Source organism: Lepidochelys kempii, chromosome 5 (genome assembly GCF_965140285.1).
Source record: "Lepidochelys kempii isolate rLepKem1 chromosome 5, rLepKem1.hap1, whole genome shotgun sequence".
NCBI classification, from domain to species: domain Eukaryota; kingdom Metazoa; phylum Chordata; order Testudines; family Cheloniidae; genus Lepidochelys; species Lepidochelys kempii.
In genome coordinates, this window is record NC_136384.1 from 76,007,007 (window position 1) to 76,024,618 (window position 17,612).

The 17,612-nt window shown below is 43.7% G+C and overlaps 1 protein-coding gene across 6 annotated transcripts in view; it reads left to right on the top strand.

Annotated features, from left to right (window-relative positions):
- The window catches only part of DMXL1 (Dmx like 1), a 146,007-nt gene that overhangs the window by 104,845 nt on the left and 23,550 nt on the right, over positions 1-17,612 (top strand). For all 6 annotated transcript variants that reach the window (XR_012159032.2, XM_073344776.2, XM_073344772.2 and 3 more), the window contains 6 exons: positions 2,931-3,106; positions 10,633-10,760; positions 11,289-11,374; positions 12,026-12,227; positions 14,211-14,328; positions 15,921-15,983. Coding sequence is in view for 5 of the 6 variants with exons in the window: in XM_073344776.2 (XP_073200877.2) it covers positions 2,931-3,106; positions 10,633-10,760; positions 11,289-11,374; positions 12,026-12,227; positions 14,211-14,328; positions 15,921-15,983 (773 nt within the window). In the remaining variant the exon portion in view is untranslated. The remainder of the gene's footprint in view (positions 1-2,930; positions 3,107-10,632; positions 10,761-11,288; positions 11,375-12,025; positions 12,228-14,210; positions 14,329-15,920; positions 15,984-17,612) is intronic.

Here is a 17,612-nt window from a genome sequence, read left to right on the forward strand (position 1 = left end):
TCCTTGATATGCTTTTTTTTTTTTTTTTTAACAGGGACAAGATACAGCATAGGCCACACCCTGAGCAAAAGTAGTATCTTATTTCCCCCTCAGCCAATCAAAATATATTTACCAGTCTTCTTTTCAAAGCCACGCACTCTGGATGTTCACTGAGCCCGCTTCCTTTATCTGGAAGGAGCAAAACTTTTTTGGGTCCCTACTCAGGTGTCCGTCTCCTTTGTGGAATGAATGAAAGACATCCTGCAACAGAATAACTGTCCTGTGCATCACCAGCTGTATTGTCATGTGCTACAGGATCAAGGGCATTGACACACCAGAAAAGCTGTCTTCACATTCAGCTGGAGCATGCTCAGCCTCTGTGGCATTTGTGGGAAATATTCCTATTGTGGACATCTGTAGAGTGGTCATGTGGTCTTCAGTCCACACTTTTGCTAGACATGTGATTACTATCACATTGAGAAAAGTTTCAAATATGGGGAGAGCAGTTCTGCTGTCCCTCTTCTGGTGAGACTACTAGTGTGACGGGTTGGATCACAGAAACCCCCTTGCAGCTGCCACTTGATGTGCCAAGACTACTTCTGCTCCTACTTTCCTGCCCTGTCAGCTTAGCACTTCAGAGCCCTGCCTGGTTTGTGCCAGACCCATTAGCCTGCTGCAAACCCAGACCCAAGTATGAACCATGTCCCCTAACAGCTGTAGGCTTAATTGAAAGCAGTTTAGGAAGTTTTCCTGTCCTTTAGATACCCAACTCCCAATGGGGTTCAAACCTCAAATCCGTTTTATCCTGTATAAAGCTTATACAGGGTAAACTCATAAATAGTTCGCCCTCTATAACACTGATAGAGAGATGCACAGCTGTCCCCCGCTTCCCCCCCCCAAGGTATTAATACATACCCTGGGTTAATTAATAAATAAAAAGTGACTTTATTAAATACAGAAAGTAGGATTTAAATGGTTCCAAGTAGTAACAGACAGAACAAAGTGAATTACAAAATAAAATAAAACACGCTAGTCTAAGTCTAGTACAGTAATAAAACTGAATAGAGACAAAATCCTCACCCAGTAAGCTTCCTTTTACAGACTAATCTCCTTCTAGTCTGCGTCCAGCAATCACTCACCACCACCCCTCTCCTGTAGTTACTGTTCTTTGTTCCAGTTTCTTTCTTTGGGGGTGAAGACGCTCTCTCTTTAGCTAGCTGAAGACAAAGTGGAGGGGTCTCCCAGGAGTTTAAATAGACTTTCTCTTGTGGATGGAGACCCCCCTCCTCTCTCCAATGCAAAGTCCAGCTACAAAATGGAGTTTTGGAGTCACCTGGGCAAGTCACATGTCCATGCATGACTGAATTTCTTACTAGCCAAGCCACATTCCTCGGAAAGCCCAGATGTGGATTGGCATCTCCAAGTTTATTGTTGGCTTAAGGGCTTCTTGATTGGGCACTTACTGGGAATAGTCTTCACTAAAACCACTGCTTCACTAAAACCTACTCAGAATCAAATGAGTATGCAGCCAATATTCATAACTTCAAATACAAAAATGATACATGCATATAGATAGGATTAATAGATTCAATAGATCATAACCTTTAGAGATATGTTACATGGCATGTGTAGCATAAACATATTCTAATTATGTCATATATACATTCATAAGTATATTTCCATAAAGCCTTATGGGGGGCACCATCACACCTAGCTCCCCACCTCCATTGCAAACTGCTTAGAAGTCAACCAGAGTAATGGATATATGCAACCAGTCGAAGAAGAGAAAATGGTTATTCATCTTTTTATAACTCTCTTTCTTGGAGATACATTGCATATGTCCATTATACAACCCACCCTCCTGCCCCAGTGCATTAGTCTGTTTCCTGAGTCCAGTTCAAAGGAACTGAAAGGTGAGCAGGGTGGCTCCGCCATTGTACCCTCAAAGCATATGTAATATCAGAGAGCAGGTGTGGCTGCCACTAGGGTACCGCTATGGAAGACTCTCTGGCATGGTACATGAGACATGCGTGCGCACACGTAGTATAATAAGTATATGTAACACATCTCAATAAACAGTTATAAGAAGGTGAGGAACCTTTTTCTTTCATCTGGGTTCTCTATCCTTCTGATGGTTTCCTCTTTCCTTTGTTGCACAGAAAGCATGGTCAGACCTGTCAGAATATGGCCATAGCTCCTCATCTCCTGTTGTAGCTGCAGTGGGTGATTTTCAAACCTCCTGCCGTAGCTGTATTTAGAGCACTAAATTTGTCCTGCTTCAGCTCCAGAGTCTTACCTGTTGGGCGTTATTTTTAAACTACCTAATTATTTGGGGCACCATTGTGAGTTTTGAGAGATCTTTTGCTGTTAGCACCCTCCCTCTTCCAAACATCTATTGAGACTAAAACCAGTAGCCTATAAAAAATAAGCTGCATTTGGTCAGCTAGTGTCTGTTTAGCCTACATGTGTGCAGTTCACTAATGACATCAATGAATAATACTGCCTTTGCTGACTGATGCTTGTTAGTTCTGCAACTGTGAACACTGCCCTCCCCCCCAATAAGTGTGTAATGCATTGCATTGCTAAGTACTTGTAGCAGAAGAATTCTGAAGCTATAACACGGTCATCTTGCATGTGTACATTTTGATGATCTCTGACCATGAAATTAAAGATATTAACCTAATAAATAGTAACTTACTTGTTGAAGGATGTGATTGACTGGAGATTTTTTAAGTTTGAAGACTAGTGGTTTTCCCCTTTAACACAGAATACTATATGAAAACTATATAGAGGTTTGTTTCAAATACTGTTTGAGTATTAATATAGTAAAAGGAAATACTTTTTAAAGAGATGGTAAAAAAAAAAATCTTGGAAATATATGACAGAGGTGTGTTTTACCCTTTTACCATGAATATTCATTTCTTCTTTTCATATTTTTTTTGTCTTTTTAGTTTCTTCTGTAGACAATGGTAAGAAGCAACAAAAAAGTTTTATGCTTTCATCAAAAATCTCTCCAAAAGAAAGTTCACAAACTCCGTCATCATCTTTGGTAGAGCAAGAATCTCCATCTTACAGAGAAAAGTTTATCCCTCCTGAGCTTAGTATCTGGGACTATTTCATAGCAAAGGTAACTTTTATGATTACAAAACTCATTTTGCTCCTTCTTGCATTAGCAATACTTTAAGCAGAAATTAGCCTGTCCTCATTTTATATTTGTTTATAGCATGATATAAGTTTTATCTTCCTCTTATTCATAACATCCCAAACATTCTTAAAACAATGTTGGCTATAGCTTTTTGGAAAAATCTTGTTTGCAAAATGGTTATCTTGAATTGATTTGACTTCATGGAGCATGAAGAGATTGTTCTAAAATGTTGCTCACTGAGATTGCAGATGCACTTCCCCCCCCACCCCCCCGGAAAGAAACACAAAAAAAAAAAAGTTAGAGGCTTAACTTCTGTTTGAGATGAGATATTAAGGAAAGAGGCTTGTATGCTTAATAGTCATGAGAAACTGCCTGATGTGAACTCCGCAGTGCACAATTCAAAAAATAATTGCCAAAACTGATGTCAGTTCAATAGATACATTATGCTTACATGATCTACTCGGGAAGCCTCATAGTAAGAATGTGTTGATACCGCACCAACCAATGGGGCTTGAATTTAATGGAGATGTAAGAACCCTTATTTTCTCTCCAGATGGAAAATTGTAAAAATTCCTGTCAAACCCTCCTAATCAAGGAAATGTATGTCTGAAAGGCAGCATAGCCTGGGAAACAGAGGTGGAGTAGGGAGTTAGGAAGTCTTGAGTTCTAATCCTGCTCTGGCAGACTTGCTGTTCATTCATTTGCTGTGAGAGTGTGCGTGTGTAATGTTTGTTTATATATATATTTATATATAGGCTGTCAATTAAATGTGTTATATATTTACATATAGGCTGTCAATTAACTGCCGTTAACGCGTGCGATTAACACACAGCACAATTAACGCGTTAATTTTTTTAACATGTGTTAATCACAGCAGGGCAGCATCAGCTGCTCCGGAGAACCTACATCAGGTCAGGCACAGTAATGGAAGCTGCCACCTGAGAGCGGGTGGAAAGAGAAGAGGTTACAGAAAGATGTGTTTCTCAGGCTCCAGTGGAGAAGTATTTTTTAAAAGTAAAAACAGGACAGCTGGGGCTCGCCTGAGCCATGCAGGCCCCTTGCAGGGCTCACTCCAGCTGCCCTCCCCATATCTCCCGGGGCTGGGGCTGACCCACCCCCCACCCCCTGCTGCCTGCATCTGGGGCTGAGCCCCTGAGCTCCGCACTGCCCATGCCAGGGTCTCTCCCCAGCCTTGTGCCACCCACAGCTGGGGCTGATCACACCCCCACCCCTGAGCCCCAGTTTGCCCGCAGCTGGGGCTGAGCCCTATGCTAGCTATATATGTATATAGAGAGAGTAAATGAAACAATGAATTCACACTCCTGTGGCTCTTTTGGGTAATATTGATAGATAATTTGGCTCCTGAACCACTGAGGTCTGAGTATCGCTGGCCTCAGTTAACCTCTTAGCTTGTGACCTGACCACTTCAACCGCTCTCGGAATGACTCCACTACTTTTCCATCTCAATCTCATAGAGTTCAATCTTCTTGTCACCACCTTCCAGACCCTTCATAACTCTGACTGCCCTTACTTACTTGCCCTTGTCTTTTACTACATCCACCTATTCCATGATGTATGACCTTATTCCAGAAACTTCTCTGTATCTTCTTCCCTGGTGCTCTCTCTGAATGTAATACCCATCATGGAATAACTGTAAGGCAGCTACCCTTTCTGCAAATCCCTCCTCAGAACTCACCTGTATTATGCCTGTAAAAATCAGCCAGCTAATGATACCTGTGTCAAGAGATGGCTGGGAATAGTTCATACTTCTATAAAAACACTTTCAGTTGATCTAAAACCATCAAGTTGTGAGTGTACTTCATCTAGTTTCAGTAACTATGTAATCTTGTTGTTGCTCACCTCATCTACCCTCCATCCTGCCACCTCTGCCAAACCCCTTCTCTCCTATTGTTCGTTATCCTTGCTTGTCATGTCTAGTGCTAAATCAGATTGCAAGGTCTTTGGGACAAAAATTCTCTTCTTGTCTTTGTCCAATACTAGCACAGAGGTCCTGGTCCTGATTGGAGCTTTTAGGTGTTACTGAAACACAAGTAGTGAAAAATAATTAATCTTTTGAAAATGTAAAGTATTATGTAAATAGAATAACTTGTCTAGTTTTGAAGCCAATTGTGCTGAAATATGAGATTTTAAAAATTAAAAACTGGTTTTCTTCATCAGGGTTGAAATTATTAGAATTCATGAACAATAACTTATTCTTCTTCAAGTGATTGCTCATGTCTATTCCACAATAGGTGTGCATGCTCACCATGTGCACCTGTGCCGGAAGTTTTTCCCCTAGCAGTACCCGAGTGGGGAGCGCCCCCCGTGACCCCTGGAGTGGCGCCTGCCTGGTGCAGTATAAGGGGATCTGCACTCTTCCACTACCCTCAGTTCCTTCTTGCCGCCAGTGAAGGTGCGTTGGAACTGCTCTGCTCCAGCTTTGCTGTAGCTCGTCCCCAGAACTGTTCATTCATTCAGTGTTAGTACCTTTAGTCAGTTTAGTTAGTCAGTGAGCCTGGGCCAGAGTATGCCCCGTGCTCCGGGGTTTAAGTCTTGCGGCTCTTGTAGGCATTCTGTGCCAAGAAGTGACCTGCACACAGACTGTTTGTGCTACTTGAGAGAAACCCATATCAGCGAAAGGTGCAAGATTTGCAAGTCATTTAATCCTTGGACCAAAAGAGAAAGGGATGTTAGGCTCTGGGCCATCCTGATGGAGTCAGGGCTGACCCTGACCACAGCACGCCGCTCCAAACCGGTACCCAGGACCACGGCGTCGGTATGTGGCGACCCTCCAGTGCCATTGACCAGTCAGCACTATTCCCCGTCTACGGGGCACACCAAGAGGGCCAGGAAGACTCCCCCTTTGCAGCAGCACTGAGGGATGTCTGGGACAGAGGCTAGGCCCATGTCAGGCAGTTCTCGATCCCCACCGGGCCCCAGGTCTCCAACTCATGTTGAGTGGAGTAGTCCGACCTCTTCGGAACAGGCCTCTCCGGATGTCCGGATGCCGTCCACGCCTGAAGCCTTCCAGGCAGCCCGGGATGATATGTCCATGCCAGTGCCCAGAGTGCCGCCGATGTTGGCCCCACGCTCCAGAGGAAGCAGTCGCTGGGATCTCTGCAGTCACCTCCGGCCCAATACCGGTCCCAATGCCAATCACCACCCAGCGATCGTTTGGGGCAGAGTCCAGGTGGATAGCCCTCTACACTGACGAGACTGTCTGGCTGGGTTCTGTCTGGCCGGGACTTGCGGCACCACTCATCCTCAAGGAGCGAATATTGGTGGGACCGCAGTGGGCGTCGCCATCGGTCCGCATCTCGGAGAGGGTACTGCAGTCAATCACGGCATGGTCGTAAATGCCGTTCCCTCTCGGACTCCCGCTCCAAGTCTCTGCCAAGACATTGCAGCCCCAGGCATTGATCACTGGCATTTCACTGTCTCGGTCTGCCCATCAAGACAGTTTGCGGAGCGAGCAGCGGTTACCACCAGTACCGGTCCTCCACGTCGAGATCGCAGTCCTGGGGCCGTCGTAGATCCCGGCACCGCCACTTCTCCCGGTCCAGAGACAGCAGCAGGTCTTACGCCAGCCCAGTCTCCATTCGTAGCCATCCTTCGATGGGCCAGACCAGCCAACCCAAACAGCCGGCCCCGTCTGTGCCACAGCAGATGCAGTGGCACTGAGCGTCGTGGCCAGCCCAATGGTACCAGTGGGCACCGTGGTCTCCAGCACAGCCCCCGGTGGGAGCTTGCTCGATGGGCGAAGCTTCGGAGGCACCATCAGCCTCCCTCTCCAAACCCCCAAGAAAGGAGGCGGTAGGTTGTTCGTCCTCAGCACCGTGTCTGGAGTCCCTCCGGTGCTGGCCAACACCCAGAGCACTGCACTGGCCTCTTCGCCCTGCCCAGAGGAGGCGTTTGAGGCCCTGCCCGCCTCCACCCGCAGGAGGACTACAGGGCCCACCAAAAACTCTTAGAGGGAGCATGGCAGCAAGCCTCCACCTCCAGGCAGAGGAGATGGAGGAGCCCTTAGACTCCCTGTTTAACGTGTGGTCCCTGTTGGCACTGGGTAGGGTGGCCTTGCGTCGCCACCCCTTCATGGATAAGATTTCAAATGCCCTGGGTCAAACACCAGCCTGCCCCCCAGCCTGGGTCCTCCAAGGGCAAGCAGGCGGGGAAAAGGCGTTTTTGACAGGATGCTCAGGGGCACCCCACCAGTCCTCATCAGGGATCCACCCCAATAAAGCTTTCCTTCTCCAACCAGTTGTGTGCTTTCTTTCCGGTCTGGTCACAGCTAACTTCAGACCAATGGGTCCTCAACACCATCTCCCGGGGTTACACCCTCCAGTTTACTTCCTCCCTGCCCAAGCACCACCCCCGTCCCCCTTGGGGGACCCCTCGCAAGAAGCTCTGCTTGAGCAGGAGGTGTGGCAGCTCCTAGGTCTAGGAGCGATAGAGGCCATGCCCGAGGAGTTTATGGGCAAGGGGGTATTACGCCTGTAATTTCCTTATCCCGAAGGCCAAAGGATCTCCTTTAGGTCTGAACCAGTACATTGTGAAGCTCAAGTTCCGCATGGTCTCCCTGGCCTCCATCATCCCCTCTCTGGATCCCGGGGACTGGTACGCTGCCCTAAATCTATAGGACGCTTACTTCCACATCCACATATTCGAGGGGCACAGGTGCTTCCTCCGTTCTGTGGTGGGACAGAATCATTACCAATTCACGGTCCTCCCATTTGGTCTGTCCACTGCCCCCAGGATGTTTACAAAATGCATGTAGGTTATCAAGGTCATCTCCCGGTCACAGGTCAGGGATCACGTAGAGCTCCTCCTATCCACATGCACCGCCTTGGGCCTGTTGGTAAACAACACCAAGTCCCAGTCCAATGCATAGAGTTTATTGGTGCGCTTCTGGACATAGTGTCGGCCAGGGCTTTTCTCCCACCAGACGGATTCGAGACCCTGAAAGGTCTCATTGACTTGGTCACAAGGTTCCCGGTGACAACAGCAAGGGTTTGCCTACAACTCTTGGGTCACATGTCGGCATGCACGTATGTGGTCTATTACGCCAGACTCAGGATAAGGCCCCTCCAGCTCTGGTTGCCCTCGAAGTTCTCCCAGGCCATGAACAGGATGGACAAGGTCCTCACAGTGCCAGACTTTGTGATCACCTCCCTACGGTGATGGTCCACCCCAAACAACATGCTCCAAGGGGTCCTGTTCAGGGACAGGGCCCTGTTGTTGGAGCTGGTGCCCGATGCATCAGACCTGGGTTGGGGGGCACATGTGGGGAACTTTCAGACCAAAGGCCTGTGGTCGGCTCAAGACCTGACCTTACGTATAAACGTCAAGGAGCTCAGGGTGGTGTGGCTGGCATGTATGGCCTTCCACTTGCACCTGGAGGGCAAGGTAGTCAGGGTCCTCACGGACAAAATGGCCTCTACGTTCTATGTCAACAGGCAAGGCGGGGCCTGATTCTCTGCCGCGAAGCACTCAGGCTGTGGGACTTCTGTATAGCCCACAACATCCACCTGAAGGCCTTCCACCTACCAGGCACCTGGAATGAGAGGGCAGGTCGCTTGAGCAGGGACTTTTCCTCACAACATGAGTGGTCCGTCCACCTAGAAGTGGCCCTCTAGCTCTTCCAAAGGTGGGGAACTCCCCAGGTGGACCTGTTCGCAACTCAGCAGAACTGGTGATGCCCCCGGTTCTGCTCCGGGGGAGCCTGGGGAGGGGCACTATCTCTGATGCCTTTCTCCGGTCCTGGTCAGGCCAGCTTCTCTATGACTTTCCCCCGTTCCTTCTAATCAGCAGGGTCCTGGAGAAGATAAAGACGAACAAGGCCCGGATTGCCCCAGCGTGGCTCAGGCAGCATTGGTATGGGTCCCTCACAGGCCTAGTGGTAGCTTCGCCATGGCCGTTACCGCTCCTCCCAGACCGGCTCTCTCGGGACCAGGGCCGCCTCCTCCACCCCATCCTGGCAGCTCTTCACCTCGCGGCATGGCTGCTCAGTGGTTAGGTGGAGAGGAAAGGACGTGCTCAGGGCAGGTTCAGCACGTCATCCTCGAAAGTAGACAGCCCTCCACTCACCCCGCTTATTTGGCAAAGTGGTCCCAGTTTTCTAGGTGGGAGGCGGACCAGGGTGTCTCCCTGGTGACTGCTTCGATCCAGCTTATCTTTGATTACCTCCTCCACCTGAGTGCCCAGGGCCTGTTGCCCTTGCCAGTCAAGGTGCACCTGGCAGCTATGTTGGCCTTCCATCCGCCAGTGCAAGGGCACATGGTATTTTCCCATGCAATGACTGGCCGATTCCTTAAGGGTTTGAACCATTTTTTTCCATATTCTAGATCCCCGTAGTGGGACCTAAACTTGGTGTTGGCTTGTCTCACGGGGCCCCCGTTTGAACTACTGGCCACATACTCCTGGGCTCACCTCTAGTGGAAGGTGGCCTTCCTAGTTGCAATAACATCGGCCAGGCGAGTCTCGGAGCTCAGGGCCCTGACCTCTGAGCAGCCGTAAACAATCTTTCATAAAGACAAAGTCCAGCTCCGCTTAGACTCCATGTTCCTCCCAAAGGCAGTCTCAGTGTACCACATGGGTCAGGACATTTTTTCCACCGGTCCTCTGCCCCAAGCCTCACGCATCCAGTGGGGAGCACCGTCTCCACACGCTTGATGTGCAGTGGGCTCTGGCTTTCTGCCTCGAGCGGACTAAGCCGTTCAGAAAGTCCTCGCAACTGTTTGTCACCTTGGCTGAGTGCGTGAGGGGCCAGCCGATTTCCACTCAGCAGCTTTCCAATCGGATCACTTCGTGCATCCATTCCTGTTATGAGCTGGCAGGTGCCTGCCACCCATTGTGAGAGCACACTTGACTCGGGCGCAGGCTTCGTTGGCTGCCTTCGTGGCCCATGTCCCCATCCAGGACATTTGTAGGGCCGCCACGTGGTCTTCGGTTCACACGTTCACTTCGCACTATGTGATCGTCCCCCAAACCAGGGATGACACTGGGTTCTGCAGGGCTGTGCTCCATCCTGGGAACTTGTGAACCCCTACCCACTTCCAACAGATATAGCTTGGAATCACCTATTATGGAATACACATGAGCAATCCCTCGAAGAAGAAGAAGAAAAGACAGTTACCTTTTCCATAACTGGTGTTCTTCGAGATGTGTTGCTCATGTCTATTCCACATTCCACCCTCCTTCCCCTCTGTCGGAGTTGTCTGGCAAGAAGGAACTGAGGGTGGGGAGAGGTGCAGCTCCCCTTATACCGCACCAGGCCGACTCTCCCCTACACATATTGCTAGGGGAAAAACTTCTGGCACCGGTGCACATGGTGAGCACGCACACCTATTGTGGAATAGACATGAGCAACACATCTTGAACACCAGTTATGGAAAAGGTAACTGTCTTTTTTTAAATATTACCATACATTTTAATAGTATTTGAAACAGTTTGAAATAGTTTTGGCAGATATAGTTTTGCTGAACTAAAATATTTTTTCTGTGCTTTTTTAGCCTTTTTTTCCAACCTCACAAAGTAGAGTAGAATATGATTCAGAGGAGAGTCAGGGAAGTGATGATGAGGATGATGATTTTACATCAGATTTACACCTTCAGGAGCACTCTAATTCAAATTCATACAGGTATGAATCGCTTAGATTCTCATGTTTTTTCTGACATTGTTGACAGTGCATTTCTGGAAACTTACTGCAGAAGTGTGTGATATAATATGGCAGCCCTTCAAGAAATGCATATATTTCCTAGGAATGCATTATCTTCTTTGTTTCATTATAAATAACGCATGGATATAATATTTTAATGATGTCTTTTTTATTATGTGTAATAGTTGTTTTCAGAGTAGCAACCGTGTTAGTCTGTATCCGCAAAAAGAAAAGGTGGACTTGTGGCACCTTAGAGACTAACAAATTTATTTGAGCATAAGCTTTCATGAGCTACAGCTCACTCCATCGGATGCATTCAGTTGTTTTGGCATCCAGGGTATCCTTAAGGTTCTAAATATATTCATGGTTTATTAACTCTTTATAATATTTTGGTTAATAAAAGCTAAAAACATTCCTATAGTAGAGATGTTAAAGTTTTATTTTAAAGTGAAATTTTCTTACAGTTGGCAGAGGTCAATCAATGACTCATGCATATTTTCTTGTTGTTAGCTGGTCACTGATGCGATTGGCTATGGTTCAGTTGGTGCTTCATAGGTTGAAGAATTTCTACCCCTTGGCTGGGCATGATCTTTCAGGTAACAGTGCAGTAATGGAGATGTCTTTCCATATTCAATAATCCGACAATGAATTCAGTAACTTAACTGCATAATAAATACTAATCAGCCGTTTAGCTTCTTCTGCATTCAGCAGTGTGTTGTAAATAACTTGTTTTGGATTTATTTATCCTGACACTATTACTATAGTAACATTGGTACACTTTAAATACTGAGGTTTTTTCCACGAAGTATTAGTACTTATATATTTTGGTTCCAATTTCTAGCAGTTTTGTTTACCTCTTAATCATTTAAGGAAGTTGTCAATAGCTGTATATAAATGTTTTTCACTACCCCGAGTTAGTTAATGAACCATGTGCTTTCCTTCCCCAAGTTAATTAATGAACCATGTTCTTTCCTTTTGTAGGTCAAAGTATATCTCTGGTGCTATACATACACTGGCCTAGATGCTTGGGCCCTCCTCCCATATCTAGCTCTTCTGCCAGCAAAAAGCAATACAATGCTCTACACCCTGACCACTTGTTCATAAATGAATTTTTTTTAAAAGTGTGCATGTGTATAATAAACAGATGTACGTTAGATTAAAGTATTTGAAACACTTGACAGTGAAGTGATTCTCATGAAGATTCTAGCAGACATAAAATAGTTATTTTGTTTGATTTGTCCTTGTAGAGCTTCCAGTTAGCTCCCCGCTGTGCCATGCCATTCTGAAGACATTTCAGCGCTGGGAGCAAGTTCTTCTCCGGCGACTTGAGATACATGGTGGCCCACCTCAGAATTTAATTTCTGCTCATATTTCTGAGGATGCATTATTGGCAGGTCCTGCGCTCCTTCGCCACAAAGCTTTGCTTGAACCTACAAACACTCCTTTCAAGTGAGCATGTGACTTTTAAAAAATGTGTTAATATACATCTTCTGAACATTTTAATTAGTTTTCCTTGGTAAGGAAGTGAAGGGCCATAATTTCAGAAATGTTTGCTTGTATATGCAAGTAGCACAGATTTAGTGCATATGTCCAGGTAGATGCATGCCTGGCATGTGTGCATGTGCCATACTTTCTCTCAGTTATAACTGTACGCTCAAATGTGTGCAATTTAACATGTGTGTGTAGATTTCTGAAACTTTGGCCCTAAGCAATGAAGGTAGTCAGATGTGGAGAAAGAAATCACATTTTTGAAGTTCGCAAAGCCCAATGCCAAAAGTCAATTTACTGTTTAAGTGGGGGCAAACCTATATTTGCCACAGTCAGAGTAAGGATCCTTATTCATTTCAATAGCTGACCATTTGTTAATTTAAAAAAAAAAAGTGTGACAGGTCTTTGATCTACCTTCTGAGGAAGCATTGTGGTGTTAAGGAGACCAGGGCAAGGTCTAAACGAACATTGTCATAAAAGAAGTTCCCCCTCTCTCTCTCCTAGTTACAACAAAAGCAACAGTAAAAAGAAAAGGAGTACTTGTGGCACTTAGAGACTAACAAATTTATTTGAGCATAAGCTTTTGTGAGCTACAGCTCACTTCAGTAACTTTTTTTCCCTGCATTGACTGTGGGCTCATAATATTTCATCATGCAACCGAAAACATTGTGGTATCAGCAAGTAATTTGTAACTCAGTTTTTTAAATTGGATATCAACACCACACATTTATGTAACCATATGTTCCTTTTCTCCCAATGGCATCTGCATGAGCTCCACAGCCAGCAGTTAAGTGCACTTCTTTTCCATTGTAAACTGGTAGTTCCTAACAACTGTAATCTTAGTTGTCTCGTTTACTTGATTTTAAAAAAAATATTTTGAATGATATACTGTACACACATCTCTATTCCCTCCCTCCTCTCACCCTTGAGTATCCAGTAGTTGGCTGTGCTCTTGACTCCTTCATGGTCAACCTAGCCACCTTTCCAAAGATTTCCACAGTGTTGGGGTACCTAGCCACCTTTCCAAAGATTTCCACAGTGTTGGGGTACTTACAGCATATTCATCTGAGGTTCGCTACTATTCTGTTTCTTTAAAACCTGTTTAACTCAAAATCTTGACGAACTATTCGGAGAAAAGGGCTTTGTGAAAGATACAAGAAGTCCTCCCTTTCAAGTGAGGGGTGAGCTCAGGTTTGCCTGTTTTGATGTTACTTTTGCACTTGAGTTTGTCAGTCTTCTGGATGATCCTCAAGTACAAACAAGAAAACCAATTTCTGATACCCCTTGATGTTCTTAAGGTTAAATAGTAATTTTTTTAAAAAAATTGGTGGGAATAAAATTTGGAGGGTATTTTTATTGTTTTGTTTCTTTACCGTTTACCTTAAACATAGTTTAGTTTCTTGGGGAAAACAAAATTATTCTAAGCCACTGCTGTGATAAGGAGTAATTCCTATGCATCATTATCCCCGTACAGCTATGTTTTCACTTTCAGTATTTGTCGGTATTATCTATGCTTATCTGCTCCTAGCATATTGGTTAATAACTTAAATTTCCTCCCCCTATCAGGGCAAGGAACTCAGCAAAGCATTAAAGAAACTTCAAAATGTAAGCTGTAAATTTGAAGTTGGAGTCTAACTGTGGCTAGGTGTTTTCAGAGGTCTCAGAAAAGTATATTGTGTATCATAATATACTGTGCCATTTATACTGCAATCTTGGGCACTCTGTTAATTGTTAAATATATAATTATTTGTACTTCGCTAATTGACACAGGAAACGATAGCTGTGGCTGACTCAATTCTGGATTTCCACATTTTCAGTTCGTCACAACCTGAACATTTCCTTTTACAGCATTTTATTTGGTATGAGTTGTATGCTAATAATAATTTGAATCTCTTGTGATTACCAGCATAAATAAACACATACTTATTTTAATTTTATCTATAGATCTAACAGTCATGTTGCACAGTCTGTGAAGAGGCTTTGGCAGTACCTAGTTAAACAAGAGGAAGTCCAGGAAACCTTCATCAGAAATATATTTACAAAGAAAAGATGCCTAAATGAGGTCTGTATAGTACATAAAATTATGTTAAGTAAGAGCCTGGATTTAAGGTAAAACATATGAAAGCTGGCTTACTTGCTTTCTAGAGCACAAATTTGTGGATAACAGGGTTGGTGTTTGGGGGCTGTCCCTAGATACCAAATCTCGTGGGCTGAAAAATTTGCTGCATTTTGGGTGTTACCTTGATATAAGTCCCACAGTGCCACTCGAAACAAAAAGTAAATGGCTACCTTTTGAATTGTATGAAAAGCCTTGCATTGTTGGTAATAAGAGTTACCTCAAAGGCTGACAGTTTGTTTAAAAAATATATATATATTTATACACCCAAAAGATTCCAATTTGCAACCTAATCAGTCGTAACCTTCAAAATTGAGTCTGTCCCTACCAGTTTATCTTGTGCATCCCATGATTGCCTACTGAATCCTACCTCCTTACCTTATAGTTTTGAAAAAACATCAAAATAAACTCAGCTCCCATTTACAGTGCAAGTGATACTACTTGAATAAGGTTCTCTATCCACACCCTGGTTTTCTAGGCCACATGCTCCATTTGGGCTGACTCTCTGGAATGTATACTTCATGTCAGTTATTGACATGAGGCAGTGGTACCAGACACGACTAGTGTCAGAGAGATACTGCTGTCTCAGAGAATCAGACAGGAGGATATGATCAGAGCAAGGGAACATCTGTAGGACAATCAAGATAGTTGTCAGGTGAACAGGAATTCTAGTGTACATGAATTTTCACTAAATGTGGAGTGATTGCATTCTTCAGTACTCTCTAAAAGATAAAGTTTAAATAACATGTATGTGTGTTTATGTGAAAGAGTAGTCATTTATGTACAGGATGTTAGCAGTATTTAAGTATTCTTACTGGTATGAAATAGTTTTGAGGCAGCATGGTAGATCTGGACTTTGACTACAAGCTTGTTTCTTCCTGATGAGCTGAAATTGAAAGTCTGTTGTAACATTTTGAGTTTTCCACTATGACTAAAACATGGTGCAGTTTTGTCACATTCCTGAGTAAGTCCGAACCTGTTCTCCTCAGCTGTTAGGAGGATAATGGCAGTGTAGGAATAGAGGGAGATGGAGGAGGGACAGATATCTAATGTGTGACAAAAATTCTTAATTTAATTAATGCAGCTCTGTTGTTATGCTGCACTTGATGTGTGCCTTAAGTGCTTGTGAAGCAATATAGGTAGTTTAGAACTGCTAGCTATGACTTTACTTTGACTACTGTGGGATTTCCTGCTGTCATTGCTAGTACATTCACCATCAGTGTGTCATACTGGTAAGTTCTAAGTTTTACACAGAAGTTGACTACTAAAGTAGATGAAACACTGTGATACACTATAGAATATAACCTTAAAAGTCATTTTTTCAGCAACTGTGTAGATTAGGAAGAAAATTTGAGAATTAGACTGTAAATGCTGAACAAAATATTTTTATGTAAGTATCTGTGCAATTCAGTGTGGAGTGTTTTTTTAATTTTGTTGTGTGTTGGAAAGATTAACATAGGAGTAAGGATTTCCTCAGTACCTTGTATGTTATATCTCATCTTTACTCTTTTTCCTGTGATTGTTCTTTCTTGGTGAAGTCATTAGAGGACCACAGTGAAACCATCAGAAATACAATGTTGGAGGACCCTATCTTCAATAAGGTACACAATGATAATTTTCAAATGAAATTAGACTTATTCTTTCACTCGGAAACACCTACTGTCTACAATCATTAAACTGATATTCATCTTTGTTAACCTGTTTACAACTGTGCGCAGTGTGGTGAGCTTAACTTTGCAAGAAGTCTGGCAGTTACATCAGTAATATTGTATAGGATGTAGTTCTGCAAATCAAGACTGATTCTAAAATAAATTCTCCGTGTCCTTACAGCTGCATTGAAACTTGAGTTAGAATGCATAACAGAATTAGTATATGGATTAATAATTTGCTAAATACTAATTCTGTGAAAATATTTTGCACATACATGACACTTAAAGTTGTTTGTAAGCACTTTAAAAACGGTTGATTGAACAGCCATGTGAGAAAGGTAAGTATTGCATTAGTATATTGTCCCATAAAAGCAGAATATGCTATTTTGTGCCTCAGTCCCTCATGAGATAGTAACTTAGCACAATTTTTGCACTTAATAACTACAATACTTCACAATGTGGATTTGAGGATTGTCGATTATGAATTTTTTGATTGTTGATACAGATAAGAATTCCATTCAACTCGTGCTTAATTCCAATTTATTAGCAATAAAACTTTATTTTGTTTCCAGCCATTAAAAACGCCTGTTTTAGACATTTTTATATATTTTCACAGGTGAGCTGCATTTCACTAAAAGCTACTTAACCTCTCACAATTCTTCTATAATTTGCTTACCATAACATAGCATGCCTAAGATTCAGGAATCGAGGTAGAAGACCTGGTCACTTCAAGACATTGAAGTGCATTGTTTCAACCCTGAAAGCAGCATTGCATGCTCCCTAGGATCACTCCTTCCTTACCAGGATTATAGGCCTTTTGGTGGGATCTCTGCCTCTTTTGTACCATTGGGTTCCTGCTTTGGCAGCATGTTCCTTAAATTAAAATTGGGTGACTGTATTTAAAGGCTATATTGTCACTCAACCAGAAATTTTGGGCTTCATTCAGAAAGATCTGTGGCCTGTGTTGCGCAGAAGGTCACATTAGATTATCATAATGGTTCCATCTCATCTTAAAAATATATGGATCTGTGGAAAGTGTGCTATTTATCACCCACTGAGCCAGTGGAATGCACCCTGGTAACAGCATGAAGTACACTTTCTGACAGAATATTAGCTAACTTCTACATGGATCATCAAATGGGTTTTAGATTCTAATCTCCACTGCACTGTAGTAGTGCAGTGTATTACCACTAGGTCACTGAACCAGCCCTTTCATCATGCTTTTAAATTCATGATTGGGAGCACATCAAGAATAAACCTTTCATGTGGATTTTTTCTAATTAAGATAACTCTGTTTTGTGTATTTCAGTAAGAATTGAATAACAGATTTTTTTTTCATACCTTCAAGGCTGTTTTAGCTTTATTTAAAAAGTGACCTCTGCAAAATGACCAAACTCAAGGTGGCATCTTATGTCTTCCAAACATATACTGTACCAAATATTTAAAATATAACTACAGGTGTAACATAAGCAATGCAAGTATCTTCTTAGTAAACAGTAGGAAAGGAACATGCAGACTGTTTTTACTGCAGTGTATATGAAAATCCTAAACTTAGTATCTGGTTAACTGTGTCACACTTAA